This window comes from Solea senegalensis, unplaced genomic scaffold (genome assembly GCF_019176455.1).
Source record: "Solea senegalensis isolate Sse05_10M unplaced genomic scaffold, IFAPA_SoseM_1 scf7180000015790, whole genome shotgun sequence".
Taxonomy (NCBI): Eukaryota; Metazoa; Chordata; class Actinopteri; order Pleuronectiformes; family Soleidae; genus Solea; species Solea senegalensis.
The window spans coordinates 57,248-73,452 of record NW_025321454.1 but is presented as its reverse complement, the minus strand read 5'-3'; the positions used below and the strand labels follow the sequence as shown (position 1 = coordinate 73,452).

Here is a 16,205-nt window from a genome sequence, read left to right as displayed (position 1 = left end):
CGGTGAGTTTTGAATCAAATCAACCATGCCTGCACACGATATGCCAATTTCAAGAACTGGTGAAAAACAGGTAAAATAATTGCAGTTCAAAAACATGCTGAAACACAGAGTCTCTTGGGGCTGAGATATGTCCAACTTCTCATACGAGTCCAGCAAGTTGCGGAAAATCGGCAGGCAAACACCAGGAAGGGAACAAAGGGACGGAGATCGTGGTTGGAGACAGAAAGCCGACGAGTTTACCGGGAGAACGACGAAGCTGGTTAGTCAGAGGCGGCAACGGGCGCTCAATCCAAGGGAGACCGCTGGAGAGTCTTGCATGGAGGCTAAGCGCAATCAGGCAGTGAGTGTGTGAACCAGAGAGGCTTATATAGTGGCTTGATTACTGACGAGGAGCATTTGAGTGCACTGGTGAACAGAGTTGGCTGATGAGGTGGGAGTGGCCGACAGGGAGAGTGGAGCAGAAGGGAGGACAGTGGTAATTTACTGACAGAGCAGCAGAGGAATGGATGTGACAGTCCTTGACAGTTAAGAAAGTGTTTCTACTTCTTCTTGGTCCTTCATCTGTATTATGTTCTAATCCATGTAATTGATTTCATTTTCACACACATGAGCAGTCTTTCAACATTCCATTATGTTGGATCTAAAGACATGTGAGCATGGAGCTTAGAGGCACAGGTTTCATCATTTCACCAGTGGAGGAAGTTAAGTTTGAATATGTGTGACTAAAATAGTGTATTAAAGTGACACAGTGTAGGATTTCAACCTTCAAATAATGTTAAGGTTATATAAACCGGGTTGATAATACACACTACGCAAAGTAAATCCCTGTTTTTGTTTTGCCATTATTTTCAGGGTTCTATTTTGTTTCTCATATATTGAAAAATAAAACAATCAATGGCATCATATTTGTATAAAATAATATATGATAGGCTGGTGACCTGTCCTCAAAGGATAAATAATATGATATAATATAATATAATATACTGACTGTGTCATTTTATTTTTAAGTATATTGTATATACAAACAATCAGACATTAATGTAGATAACAGGTTACATTATTTAATATTGTGAACAAAATACAATAAATTATAGTAGGGGAAAAATAAGTTGAGTAGGAAGTTGAAATATCATTATAAATATTGTTATTTCGACGCGTACTGAACAAACTAGACACTCAGTTGGGGCTGTTTGTTATTGACATCTGAATAAAGTTGGTTGGGGAAAAAAACACGGTTTAAATTTTTTGCTTGCAGACCAAAACAATCGATATCAAATCACTATCACGATGATGCTGGAGATGAAGGACAACAAACCCTTTCTTCCTCTCAATGAACACATACAAAGTAAGAAATATAGCTTAGTAAATGTGGACCCTCTCACACACACCACACCACCGTCTAAAAATTGAATTAGATAGATAACTACACCGGTATAAGACCAAAAAGTCCGAGCGACGATCGCATCGATCACCATTGGCCAACACGCAGCACAAACCGTGTGTGTATTAGCTTTATCCGTGCGGGGATGAGTTTTCTAACGTCCACATAATCCACAGTCCCACGAAAATGACAGACTACGCAGAGGAGCAAAGGAACGAACTTGAAGCCATAGAGTCAATCTACCCGGACTCGTTCACAGGTCTGTCTGACAGCCACAGAACAGTTAGCATACAGGCTAATACGTGACCGTATGTTAGCTGACCGGTGGCTCTCTCCTGTTACTGATCCTTATATGGACAAATAAGTTAACCCAGATCACATTAGGTGTCGTTACTGTTGTAATACCCATCAGATAATCAATATGTAGCATGTTTATCACGGAAGAAATGCAAATTGATTGTATAAATTCGTGTGTGTGTGTGTTCTCAGTGCTTTCAGAAGAGCCCACCAGCTTCACCATCACTGTCACATCAGACGCCGATGAAAATGGTGAACGTGAGTATGTCTGACGTTGTGTGTTGTTTCTAAATGTCATCCAACTTGGTGTAATGATTATTTACATAATCGAAATAGAAAGTCGTTGTTTACCAAACCTGTAAATAATGATGTTCTCGAAGGTCTTGTTTTGTCCACTAACCAAAATGATTGCGTTTTAATTATATCTTTGTTATATGGAGCAAAGAAACCAGAAAATAATCACATTTAAAGAAGCTGAACAATCAGAAAAATTGTTAGAATTCTTAATTCTTCTATAAAAAACACTGAAACCGATTAATCGATTATCAGAATGGTTGACATAATCGATTAATAATCTAATAATCGCTGCAGCCCTAGTTGATAATGAAGTTTGGTCTCCTGTTGGTTTCTAAGCTTTTCATACTATTAGAGAAAATATTATATATTTTTAACATATACACATTGGTTTTCATTTGAAGTCTTTTAAATGCAATGTAAATCAGATTTCCAGAGATATGATACAAGCTGTGTTCTTGTTGCAGTGGTGGAGGCAACCCTGAAGTTCACTTATGTAGAAAAATACCCCGATGAGCCTCCACTGTGGGAGATCCACTCCCAGGAGAACCTGGAAGACAGTGATGTGGAGGACATCCTGGCTCTACTGCAACAACAGGTCTGTCCATCTGTTTCACATGTTGCTCGCAGAGATATACTTTCGAATTAACATTTTTCATTGCAAACTTTCATGTAGTATTCTGCCATATGTTGTGGGGCATGGTCCCAACCTGTTTTTTTTAATACATTTTGCCTTGTACACCTCTAACCCACAGGAGGGAGCTAGTTAATTTCCAACACTTCTACCTATCTAGGAATTAACAGCCAGCAACAAGAAATGGATAATTGGCTCATTAAAAAGGCCCAGCTGCTTTATGATTCTTTTAACTGATGTGATCAGTATGAACACTGTGTATGTTGTGTTTGTGCAGGCAGAAGAAAACCTGGGCATGGTGATGATTTTCACCTTGGTGACAGCTGTTCAGGAAAAACTCAACGAAATTGTGGATTTGATGAAAAATAGACAAGAAGAGGAGAAGCGGCAGAAAGAGAGGGAAGCAGAGGAGGCAGAGAAGGTAGGAACAGCATTTTATATTTCACGAGCATTCTCCAGAGTTTGTCCGGGGGGGTATTTGTGTGAGTGCAAGCGTCTGCACTCACACAAACACAAACACAGTTGCTCAATCAGTAGACAATCTCTGCAAGCTTTGCTGCCATAAAAATGATTTATTAGGAATAAACTAATATTTCCTAATCTTATCTTAGTGTCAGACATGTATGTCATTCAAAAAGTGACTGTGTTGAAGTGTCTTTATTTTTTCAATTTTTTTTACACGGTTTCTGGAATTGGGGCTTTCCTGTGATGGAATTTGGAATGATGACCTTCTCTCTGTTAATCGTTTCCAATCACTCAAATTAGGTGGTTGCTAACACATGTCCTCTGAGAAGTGATATTTTCTATCACTTTACAGGCACGTTAAGGAATGGATGTGGTCAGTGAGGGCTCTCATCAGCATTGTATTGTAATGCCGTGATATGTGTTTGCAGGTTGCGTTCCAGGGCACAGTGGTAACCATTGAAAACTTCTTGGCATGGAAGGCCACATTTGAAATGGAGATGTCAGAACTGAGGAAGAAAAAACAAAAGGAGGAGGAACAGGCAGGAAAAACCAAACTCACCGGTAAACATCCGTGTTGACGGTCTCACACCAGCAACACACCGCATGGAAACCTGGCCACATAAATACATAACAAAGTTCAATACATAAATATTTGTGTATGTGTAAGATAATGAAGATGTTATGTTTCCTCACCAGGTAAACAGCTGTTTGAAACAGACCACAACCTGGACACGTCAGACATTCAGTTCCTTGAAGACAGTAAGTGTTATATTACAATATTATTGTTTTGTTTTAAGATTCAAAAAGAGGGAAATTGTTACATTTTTTTATAAAAAATCAGCTGACTCATACTAAACCATTTTACTCTAGTACACCAAAGGAAGGGTACCATAAAATGGAACAGTATTGGGCTGGATATTTTGGTACTATTCCTAATGGATACCCAAAAAAATTGGACTGTGACAGGCAAATACGTATTTAGCCGCCTGAGCAGCTGCTGTCCTTTCACCAAGACCAAATTTTTCTATGACAAATGTCAGGTGGTTTGATATGTTCGCTGGTATGTCTTTGATAGTAATTTGTTACCATGAAAGCTATAGTCTGCAATTTATTTCTGAAACACTGCTGTTCACATTTCTTCACATGAATACTTGGTTTTCAACAAAGCTGTCCTCACAGCACTCTCAGTGTAAAGCTCTAGTGTCAAATAGTTGTGATGTCACCCATAAGAATCTGAACATGGCCATGTTGACAGTTTGCCAAAGGAAGTTCAGAGTTGTCACCTGCAATCAGACGCCTGTTGGACGATACCAGCTGTTAATATCACTGATGTCCACTCATATGTGCTGTACTTTATCTTCTGTTTCCCCTGAATGGGAACATAATTGACACAATTTACATCATGTTCAATTGAAGAAGACTAATTATGGACTCTGTGCTTTACTAATTATTATCATTGTATAATATAATATTGTGATTTTATATAACTGGAAAAAAAGCAGCTTATGAACATTTTCATAATCATATGATGCAAACTACTCACTCTGTTGCTTTTTTCCTTCTGCAGCTGGAAACAACGTGGAAGTGGATGAGTCGTTGTTCCAGGACATCGAGGACTTGGACTTGGATGAAGATGACCCAGACTTTGACCCGTTGGAGATGGGCAGTGATGAGGACTAAAGCAGGTGTGTGGACCTGAGGACTGACAAAACCGTGTTGCTCTTCTCTGGACACATGAAGAAGATCCAACAGCTGCATTTATTTTTTATTAAAGACTCTTACAGCAGTTGAAGAAATCTTCATTGTGCAAAAAAAAAAAAACACCCACACATTTACACCTTTTGAGTGTTCATTTCTATGCCTGAATGATAACCGTCTGATGTGCAGGACACCCTGGCAACCGGCTCCTTATGTGGCCAGAAGAGGGCAGTAAAGTACTGAGCATGATCATGGAATGAAAGGGAAATTCTCAATACCCTCATATATTCATATTGTAAAACCACCATACGATTAAATCCAATCTCTTATTTAGACGTAAAGAAGTGTTGACATCAAAATTCATCCTCAACTTTCAATATTAAAAGCTCTCACAGAGACTGATTTATTTTTCTGAGTTTTAATTAACATGTGATATCATCTATAAGTAAATAGTAAAATATAAGAACTTTCTTGTCATGGCAAGTTACCAACCTTTTTGACGACAAGGGGACAACGGTTGGATGGGGGCCAACCTACAACTTTTTCCCAGACCCATTCACGCAGCACATTTCCTACAGTAACAAACAGCATTCACTGTGTCTGTCACGGGTGATTTGGGGTTCAACATTTTGGCATGTGGCCTGGAACAGACGGGCATCACACCCACTCCATCTCTACCAAAGTATAGCACAAGCTGGGAAAAAAAAACATGTCTTTGAAATTATCTTCTTTATCAGCTTGTATTTTTATGGAGCTCTGGACATCACTTGACTTAGTTTGTTTATACTGCCATGTTGGCAGGAAGTTTTTGAAGAAATGAATGGCACCACTGCTGGGCTCTAGCAGTGTATCACAGAATTTGACAAAAATTTATTACGATTCCCCAGAGGGAACAGGCAGAGCAAACATTAATCCAGATCTGCAGTAACCCGATATTTCTCATCCTACTCTGCTTACACGTCACAATAAAAGCGTGTAAAATAAACAAGATATTGAAATGAGTCATTCTTGGATTCTGTACCCGATATGAAGTGATCACTAGACAAGCCTGTGGGGTCCCATGCTCGTGATCCATTTCTGGTGTCTATCTGGTAAAAATATTCTGGTTGCTTGTTGGTCTCAACAGCTATCCATCATCTTCACTTATAATTGAACAAGCCAGCAGCTTCTGAGGGGTCCACATGATGAAGTAGTGGCTGGTGTTGCTGCTTCACAGCACAGTCACTGGTTCAAATCCTGGCTCAATCGAAGGCCTTTCTGTGTGGAGTTTGCATGTTCTCTTTGTGAGAGTGGGTTTTCTCCAGGTTCTCCAGTTTCCACCCACAGTCCAAAAACATGTGGAGATTAATTGGACAATTGACCGTGAGAGTGGATGGTTGTTCTGTTGTGTATAGTTTCATAACAAACGGGGATTAAAGACATGCCGTTCTCAGTTTATCAGCCTTTATTTTCTGAACACAAACAGTCGTAGGAAGTAAACAAGACACAGTATAATATTAAAAATACATAATTTGCATCTGAAAATATGTGATCACCTGATCAGGACGTACACACTTGACTCCTCTTGAATATTGTTTGCTGTGCAGGAATATACAATGTGAATAAAACTGGGTCAAAGTCCTTGTCAGGTCATGGCTGTGACGTATGAAGTCAGTAAATGACAAAACTTTGACTTGTCATTCATGTTTCAGGATTTGTTTTTAAGTGAGCACAAAGTCAGGTTTAAACGTTCAGCAGGCGAGATTTTGTTAAGGCTGCTACGATTATTATTTCATCTTGAATGGTTTTTTTTTTACAAATGAAAACAGGTTTTCTGATTTTCTGGTGTCTTTGTTCCATTTGACAAAGAAATCGTTAAAACTGATTAACTGTGGTTTGTGGACAAAACAAGACGTATCCGAACATCATCATGTCAAGGCTTGGGAAACATTCTATGACATTTTATGGACCACACAAATAATCGTTAGTTCTGGCTCTACATTAATGATCAGTACACTTCCACAATAGCCTTCCAGCATAATGTAAAGCATGTGACCTGAGAGAGAACAACACCTCCTCCCCTTGGCTCTGTTTACAGCCACACAACTGAATCTGTTGCATCACTCGGCACATTTACATGCTAGAAAAAAGTACTAGTTGTTTAAGTCTGACTAAAATTAAGACTTTTAAAATACACGTTAACACGTTAGTCCCACTGACGTTGTACTGAATTGAAGTTCTCAAAGTTGGACAAACACACCCAGATAATGGGATTAGGAGTCAAATTACTTTTGCATGTACTGTATATGTTCAGCAGGACTCAGTTTGGCCAATATGCTTTGTGCATACTCCATAGTTCCCACACCCGGGCTTTGACCCGGTAATAACAGAGAAGGCCAGTTCACAGAAGACGAAAACAACTGTGAAATATCTTGGCAACGAGACAAGGAGACCGAGTTTATGCTCTGCCAGCTCGTGTATGGTAGGAAGACTGAGAATGCAACAACTAACTGCCAGCTAACAAGCTGAACGAGGGCACATCACAGCCTAATGTCACAAAGGTCGTACTTCATTCAATAAATCAATTTCCCACTCGTGTTTGTATACTGAGACAAGAACAGTCGTTCAATTAATCAGTGAAGTCTGGCTCCATGGTTCTCAAACTGTGGTACATGTACCACCAATGGTACGTTTGTTTCCTCTAGTGGTACTGAGGAATTTGTAAATAGAGTGCATAGAAAATTAAACAAATAATAAATGAAATAATAATAATTAGAGTCAACTTATCCCTCACTCCATCTTAATCTAATGTCACTATACCAGTGTGTAAAGTATATGTGAGGAAGAGGAGGGAGCAAATGATCTTATTGGGAATAAAGTCTGTAGCTCGGCCTATTTACACTACTGAGTTGTCACGTTGGTGATTAATGGTGTTACTTCGAGAGCTCAATATTTTCTCTGGTGGAACTTGGTATAAAAAGTAGGAGGAAAAACTGGCTTAGCTCAATTTCACTGGTCATGTTAACCACATTTCCATTTTATGGACCAGAACAAGTACTTGATTAAGTGAGAAAATATTTCCTTGTTGCAGCCCTACAAATGTGTGCGAGTGATTTTAAGAAACACTAAAACAAAGCCACAGCATTTCAATTATGTGTTGTTTAGCGTGGCCGTATTTGATGATGCACCGAATTAATTCAACAGAAGGACATGCAAGTGATTCAAGTTCAAGTGATATTTTCTGCGGGTTAAAGGCTCCTTCATGTTGGTGTTGGGTTAAATGTTGTGACATTTTATGTGGAAGTATCCAGTGTCAACCAGTCAAAGTTTCAACCTTTCAAATATGACATAAATGGCGGGTTTGATTCTTGTGTCGCGCTCATGATGACACTCTCTGGCCAGCACTCTGTTGATGTCACATTTTAGTATTGGCTCAGCTCGATTGGAACCTCGCAAGAGCAGGTACCAAAAAAAAGCACCAGGTACCAGATACTAGTTACCTTTATAGAAAAGACCAAAAAAAGCGAGTGGAGTTGAGCCGAGAAGTGCTAGAACTGTAATCATACTAGCACAAGAATCTCATATATCCCTACTTAATAAAAAACCTGAACTATCCCTTTATCTGAGCTTGCTGATAATGACCCATATTGACATGTAAAAGGTTGCCCAGCACAGCTGATTAGTTAGGTTCAACCTGTAAACTCACAGATATCGCGGTGCAAGCCTCTGGTGTCGGGGGAAACAGTGACGACATCATCAACCTCGTCAAGTGAGTTGTTGACGTTGAGGTCCAGTTGCAGGTCTGAGTTCATCAGATTCCTGACTCCCAAGTCACATGTTCGTCTGCACTTTAGCTCACATTTCTATGGAAGTGAACACAGACAGTGAGTGTGGTCCTTCACACAAACTGAGACAAATCACTGTTGTCACTGAGTCTGATCATGAGGACCATCGACCAAGACTCACATATTTATGCATATTTAGCAGCCACACATAATCACATGTTTTCACTCGCTCACTACTAATCGCATCAAGTACAACTGTCCGTCCTTGATCCAATATCAACTATACTGAGGACGAAGGCTTGCTTTCATTATTGTCAAAGTGAATGTTCCACTATGACATTGCTGTCAGCGTGGGTTGATTCTGAGCGTATTAACCGCATTAGCGAGCAGCAATAATGTAACCGTGACAACAGCAAAACAGACACGATCCCTGCTGTAACAGATTAAACCATATTCTTTGCAGATGGATTTCGACAGGGGGGACCGTGTTTTTTACGTCACCATGAGACAAGGCTTGACAGACGAGATCACAACAAAGCTTTTGCATGACCTCAAGATAATAATTGATTCGATGTTACAACATGTTGTGACCCAGGTACTGATTTGCATAGTTGTTGGGTTTTTTTTACACTAAAACACATGGAAACCAATGGAAAAAAAAAATCTCTTCTATGCTTTGGGAAAAAAAGGTCAACATATACAAAGATGCTATTATGACAGATGGAACAGAGAAGCAGATGTTGTTTCTGTCCTACACAGAGTTCATGAAGCTGCAACCGTGACTATCTTCTTCTTATAATGTTGCCATGAAAGGTCATGAGTGGTCAGACAACGTCACTGACGTCCCATAGAAAAGACAGAGGAAAGTCCTCCATCTCCTTGTTGAAGACCTCGTCAAACCTCTCATTCTGTGCCACAGTGAAGTGATTCTTCCAGTCACCGACGGTGCCTGATGTTACCAGCACATGAAACGAGAAGGAGAAGTTTTTTAAAGCTCAGTTAAGTGTGTGAGCAAGAGCTGCACGATATAATAATAAGAACAATTTAAAAATCATATTGCGATTATTTCTGGGTTTGCGATATGATTCATAACAGGTACAACTGGTCATTTTTGTATCATTACTATCATTTAAATGAGACAAATATATTAAAAATCATGATAAAATTATATTTTCTGTTATCTGTCCACTAAATTTTCTCAAGAAAATTCCAGCGGCATTGCGAAATTTAACATAATAGCAATTTGTCACAGATTTTATCTTAGTCAAATTACTCCATATTGAGTAACTACTCAGTATAAGTACTAACTTATTTTAGCTGCAACTACCAAACTATTTTGAGAATAGTTGATTAGATCAAGTTCTCAGATTTTTTTCAGATTCTTAAATGTGATACTGGTTCCTTTGCTCCGTGTAACAAAACAAGACATTTGACAACATCATCATTTCAAGTTGTGGAAAACTCAGAGCATGACATGTGACATTTCATGGACCAATCCAGCAATCATGTCAATGTGGGCCCTATAAGGATTATATTCTGGCTGACACTATGGGTCCCAAGTGGGTTTGTCCATGGTGGCCCCTCCAGTGTTTGCCCTCATGGACTTCCAATCTGGGGCCCATGTTACTGAAACCGTATGGGACCTACATAATTTGCCTAAGTGGGCGTGATCTTAAAGTGGGCAAACATGGGTTCTACAGCTGCTACAAGTTGGCCATCAAGTGAAACTGTACACATTTTCACCACCGCCTTGGTACATATTATCATCTCCTTAGTCCTTAGTAAACACACTTACCTTTCCTCATGAATTTTCCCTGTTGGTGGCTGAGCAGGTCGCCAGGCACCTGCTCATAGTTAGCCTGAGGGATTTTCCTCATGTTATTGAAGGTGCTGTATTTCACCACATTGGCCAGTTGCTCATCAGTCAGCTCTTTGCCCAGGAACAGGGCGATCCTCTCCACCGCAGACTGCAGGTCCTTAGCAATGACACAGAAGCATCAGAATCTGTTTTTAAAGATGTCCCCACAAACCGTCACGATAACAAGTGACATGGCAAACGTGTCTGAAATGATTTCAGCTCCTACTTGAATCATTTCTTCATATGTGATGAACAGCATGTTCATATCATCCTTGTGTGCGTGCCAAGTCTTAACGTGATCAAACCAGCTGCACCCAAACACTGAAATGAATGATGCACAACGTCACATACACATTGTAGACATTCACCATACACTGCACGACTGATTAGCAACATTCTGTGTGTGCACGTGACAGCGCGAACCCCTTCCCCCTCACCATCTCCTTGCAAGAATTTCTCAAAGAAGTCATTGAAATCCTTTGGAGTCTCCAACATGTTTGCAACCTTATGGAAGTAGAAGTAAGACACAAGGACATCTTTGGGATTTCTTGCCACATAGATCACCTAAAAGAAGAAAAGCCAAGGAATCAACAATGATTGATTGATGGAATTTAGATTATTAATTGATTACTGAATGAATTGTCATCTATTTTGATAATTAATAATCAGTTTGAGAGTTTTTATTTTCAATAAATAAAACGAGCTCTTTAGCTTCTTGAATGTGAATATTTTCTGGTTTATCTGCTCCATTTGAAAAAGAAATCATTAAAACGGAATCATTTTTGGTTTGTTGACAAAACAAGACGTTTGAGTATATCCTCATACCCAGGTTTGGTAAACACTGCTCCCTCACCGCTCTCACACACGGGCACACACATACACAGAGAGAGAGTGAAGAGATAGAAGCGCTGTAGTTTTCTGGTGTTGTTTCTACAGTAGTGTATGTTATCTGATGTAAATCTGTCTTTTAACACAGTGTTAATTACTGCTTGTCCACACTGCGTCAAGGAAACTTGGAGCTGTTTTGGTGAAGGAAACTGGCACGCGAAGGCACATAGTCAGGCGGCTGTTGAAGGAGTTCTTAATTGCTGTTAGCTGTCGTCGTCCCCCCCAACACCTGGCATTTAAATGTGTTTTCTGTGATTAGATTACAATCGGTTAGCGCAGGCATTGAGGAAGAGCTGACCTTGCCCTTGTGGCTCAGAGCAGAAGGCATGAACTGGTACTGCAGATGAGTGACTCTCAGTCTGGGTGAAGGGGCTGTGATGAACGCCTGTCTGTTGCCGTTCAACTCGATCCAGGGGATGAGATCGCCGTTGGAGTAGTTGTTGACTTGCCTGATGGCTGACACGTCTCCCTTTGACTCAAGGAGCAGCAGAATCTGCTGCATCCAGATGGTCCCTGTCAAACAGACAGAGAGACAGACAGACTGACCGACAGAGCTGAAAATGATGTGAACAGTAAACTATGAACAATGTCCAGACCTGAAATTGGCTTTCTTATAGTCTCTTTTCCTCTAGCGTCCATTCTCATTTAGTCTCCTCTCCTCTGCTCGTCACCTCATCTCTCGATTTTCCTCATCATCTGTCCTTCCTCTCCATACATTTCCTCACCTATCTCCTCTCCTCTGTCCTACTAGTGTCATTTCCTCTTGTCTTTTCTCTGGTCTCCTCTACTGGTCACTCCTTTTCTCTCCTCAACTCACTCCCTGCACATTTCCTCACCTATCTCCTCTCCTCTGAATTCCTAGTCTCCTTCCCGCCCTCTAGTGTCCATTCTCATGTAGTCTCCTCCCCTCTCCGCTGCTCGTCTCCTCTACTCTCATCTCTTGACTTTCCTCGTCACCTGTCCTTCCTCGTCTCATCCACTCACACTCTTCTTCTCTAGTACCTTCTCTCTTCCTTGTCTCCTTTCTTCTTGTGTCATCTAGTCTGCTCACCTCTTGTGTCTTCTCTGACCTCCTCTACTCATCACTCCTCTTGCCCTAATCTCCTTTCCTCTAGTCCTCCTGTCCTCTGCTTACACTCCTCCCCTCTAGCCCCCCCTCTCGTCTCGTCTACTCACTCTCACCTCTCGTCTTTCTGTGAACCTTTGTCCTCATTCCTCATTGAGTGTTTCCACAAAATACGCTCGTTTCACTGATAGTTCAATTCCCTGCTCTCTTTGCTGAAATCAATTTGCAGTTCACAAAGGAGCGGGACATTCATCTGGAAAGGCTGCACATACTAATCAGCCCCTGCTCCTTCCTGTGCGCTGAGAGCTTCAGGAATCACACTGACCTGGAATGCACTCTGTCCTAACACTGCAGGATACGGGACACAACTGAGGATGTGATGGAGGAGCCGCTGTCTCCTGTGTGTGTGTGTGTGTGTGCGCGGGCTTCCATCTTTTCGTCTCTTCCATCAGCTCTCACCTGACTTAGGGTATGTGACGACAAACACGTCAGAGTCTCTGATCTCCAGGTTGTAAATCTGGTCCACATCATCCGGGTCATGAGTGCCGCTGATGAGCTTGAAGCCCTTGTGCGGAACCAGCTCGTGGTTCTGGTGGTTCTGTGTCTTTGAATTATCACTTTCCATGATCGCTGAAGCTGAAAAACAAAAAAGCAGACGAGAATAATGACAGCTTTCTTTACTCAGCGCTCACTTACTTACTCTGCAAATATATGGTTTACGAAAACAAACAACTGAACACAGATTCAATGACTTAAGGTTTAGCACACAATAAATGGTGCTGAGCACTGCCTGTTTAAGGGAGACGAGAGAAGTGGAACATTATTTACGCATAGTTTCAATGTGAATGGAGAAACAGAATGTTCTTGCTGTAGGCCAGTGGTGGGCAACATTTTTCTCTTTCAAAACTACGTATTCTACGTAATTCAACCGTAATTCAACGTACGACACCAAAAAGAACCATCTTTAACAAAACCTTCACATGTGAGACATCTATCTACTATAAATCAGTTACTAAATTAATCATCAACTATTTCCATAATCGATTACTCAGTTACTCATCACTTAAATGTGAATATGTTCTGGTTTCTTTGCTCCATATAACAAAGAAATCACTCAAACTCAATCGTTCTGGTTTGTGGACAAAAACATGACACATGAGAACATCATCATTTCCAGGTTTAAAAAACACTGGTCTAGATTTTTCAAAGTTTTCTGTAATAATGGTTATTTTGCTGTCCTAGTGGATAGTTTGTGGTCCAGTATGAACAACTAACACATAGTGCTTCACAGATCCTGAGCATCGATAATAAAAATCTGTAGCTGATGAAACTGCTGCATTTGATTGGCAGAGTTCATAAATGCTGGGAGCTGATTTCTTTTCCATTGAGGGCCAGAAAAAGCTGCTGCTCCATGTATCGGATCTGGCCCTGGGGGTCTTATGTTCCTCATGTGTGCCGTAGGCTGTAGTTGGATCATTTAAGTGGTTTACCATACTGTCAGGTAGACCCTTGCAAGGTAGAACATAAATAGATGCTGTGCTACATCTTAACACAGCTTCTGCACTGCTGTGCGTGTGTGTGTGTGTGGACATGAAATGATAAAATATTGTGCCTAAAAAAAGGGCTGGTAAACCTGTGACAATACACAACATTTAGTTTACAATTATTTAATATATACATATATACATATATATGTATATATATTATTTATTATACTTGCAGTACAATGTTCGGTTTAATGCATAATGATTTTCTTGATTAATCAAGTACTTGTTTGGTCCATAAAATGTCAGAAAATTTTGAAAAAAATGTCTTGTTTTTATGATTAGTTTGTTATATGGAGCAAAGAAACCAGCAAACATTCTCATTTAAGAAGCTGAAAAAACCCTCAAACTGATTAGATTGTCAAAATAGTTACTGATTATTAATCAAGGTAGACAGTGAATTATTTCAGAAGTACCTGCCAGTTATTGTGTTTACTGGTTTACTAGTCAACGACAAAAGCACTTTCACATTGTAAATATTAAGTGAAGTCTGTCAGGCCATGCACAAAAACCTTTGTGAAGTGAAGAAGCATTTCATAAACAAACCAATTCAAGTGCATCAGTCAAATCATTTAAACTTGATGAGTGGCAATAAGAAACAGATTAAACGCTTGGTTTTGACAGCAAAACAAGTCATGAGGGTTTCCATCAGCCTGTTTTCATGTGAGTTTAGGATTTGCACATAACACAAACACAGTCAAGTGAAAAAGATAATCTATACTATAAGGTCTTTATGCCACAAGAGGGAAATGGGAAAAGTTGGTGTGTGAAAGGAAAAATGCACAACAGCAAATAAAGGATGATGTTTACAAATCAATGGTGGAAACCGCAGACGGGAGCCAGTTTGTTTGGACTGATGAGGGAACCATAACATTCAGGACATGAAATATTAATGCAAATGGATGGTTGCTGTGTCTATCAGCAGATAATAGGGCTCTTCATTTGTTTCCGCCATGAAACTGGGCTTTCTTTTTCTTCTTCTGTGGTGACCAGAACTCTAAACTTTGTGCCATCTCTGTAAACTACCACTATAACTCTCACTGTCTACCACTTTATCCTCCACATGAGGGTCATGGTGGGGTTGGAGGGGCCGACACACAACCATTCATTCTCACACTGTCCAATCAACCTCTGCATGTTTTCATCATGTTTCCTATGGGAGGCACACAGCGAAAACCCACACACACATGGAAAAAAAACATACAAACTTCACACAGAAAGGCCCTCAGTTGAACCTGGATTCAAACTGGTGACATTCTTGCTGTGAGGCAGCAGTGCTAGCCACTAACCCGCTGTGGGGCCCTTCTCAGGAAACTAACTTCAAATATTCACACACCATCAGTGGATGACAAAATAAATATGAAGGCATATTTTTAAATGAATCACCAACTTTTTTGATATACAATTAAAAGAAGTTTGCAGCTTTTTAAATGTGAATATGTCCTGGTTTATTTGCTTCATATCACAAAGAAATCATGAAAACTAAATATTGATATATATATATATCAATATTTATATATATATTTAAATGTACATTCACACGAAACTGCGTAAAAATTGTGTTTTCATCTCCCACTTTACACCGGCAGCGTAATCTATTCTGTGTAACACACTAACTCTATAGAATAATCCCCTACTGGACTATCCCTTTAAAATCACATGGTAATCTCACGACTTTTGGCTCTTCATGGTGAGTTCGCGCTGTGAAACGCGCAGACAAAGTTGTGATCATCTCCAACGTGTTGCGCAGCCTACCTGCTGTTCGCTCCTCCGTCTGTGTGTGTGTGTGCGTGTCCGACGCTGCTCCAACCGCGTCCACACTTGTTCTTCTTCCACCAGGAAACACGATGTCAGGTTAGGGCATTAAATACGCTTCCGAAGGTCCCACCTCTTCTCGCACGGAGAGTGGAGATGCGCGCCGTGCACACGCGCGCAGATCAGCACAATCAGTGCTTCCAGTTCTCACCACACCTCTGTTCCTGTGGTAGAGAGATGATGACGGATGGAGGGAGGGAGGGAGGACGAATTAAGCAAGGGTGGAAGGAGAGGAGATGAGTCCCAGGAGGTCAGGGGTGCAGTGTGTCAGGTGATGAACAAGAGCCGCCACTGGAGACAAACTCAGGACAAACCTCGCGAGGTTTGTGCAACATCACAAACAAGTGTGACCGCTTGCATATGCAGCACTCTTAGTTGCTGCATATTTTCCAAACATACACACACACATACAGGTTTGCGCAGCTATTCTTCTTAGAACACTGCATTAGGATTCATTCATTCAGACAGACAGACACCCATGGTTCTCAAAGTGTGGTATGT

The 16,205-nt window shown here is 40.5% G+C and overlaps 2 protein-coding genes across 2 annotated transcripts; one reads left to right on the top strand and one right to left on the bottom strand.

Annotated features, from left to right (window-relative positions):
- The first annotated feature begins 1,448 nt into the window (after positions 1 to 1,448).
- On the top strand, positions 1,449 to 5,171 carry rwdd1 (RWD domain containing 1). Its single transcript, XM_044017751.1, has 7 exons — positions 1,449 to 1,640; positions 1,871 to 1,936; positions 2,440 to 2,570; positions 2,884 to 3,027; positions 3,500 to 3,632; positions 3,768 to 3,830; positions 4,639 to 5,171. Exons 1-7 carry the CDS (start codon positions 1,568 to 1,570, stop codon positions 4,749 to 4,751), a joined length of 723 nt encoding a protein of 240 aa, XP_043873686.1. The 5' UTR covers positions 1,449 to 1,567; the 3' UTR covers positions 4,752 to 5,171.
- Positions 5,172 to 8,665: 3,494 nt separating this feature from the next.
- On the bottom strand, positions 8,666 to 15,863 carry LOC122762549 (amine sulfotransferase-like). Its single transcript, XM_044017759.1, has 7 exons — positions 15,645 to 15,863; positions 12,805 to 12,981; positions 11,578 to 11,792; positions 10,829 to 10,955; positions 10,618 to 10,712; positions 10,329 to 10,509; positions 8,666 to 9,482 (listed from the first exon to the last, which is right to left on the bottom strand). The coding sequence occupies exons 2-7, from the start codon at positions 12,968 to 12,970 to the stop codon at positions 9,358 to 9,360; spliced, it is 909 nt and encodes a 302-aa protein (XP_043873694.1). The 5' UTR covers positions 12,971 to 12,981; positions 15,645 to 15,863; the 3' UTR covers positions 8,666 to 9,357.
- Positions 15,864 to 16,205: the final 342 nt, after the last annotated feature.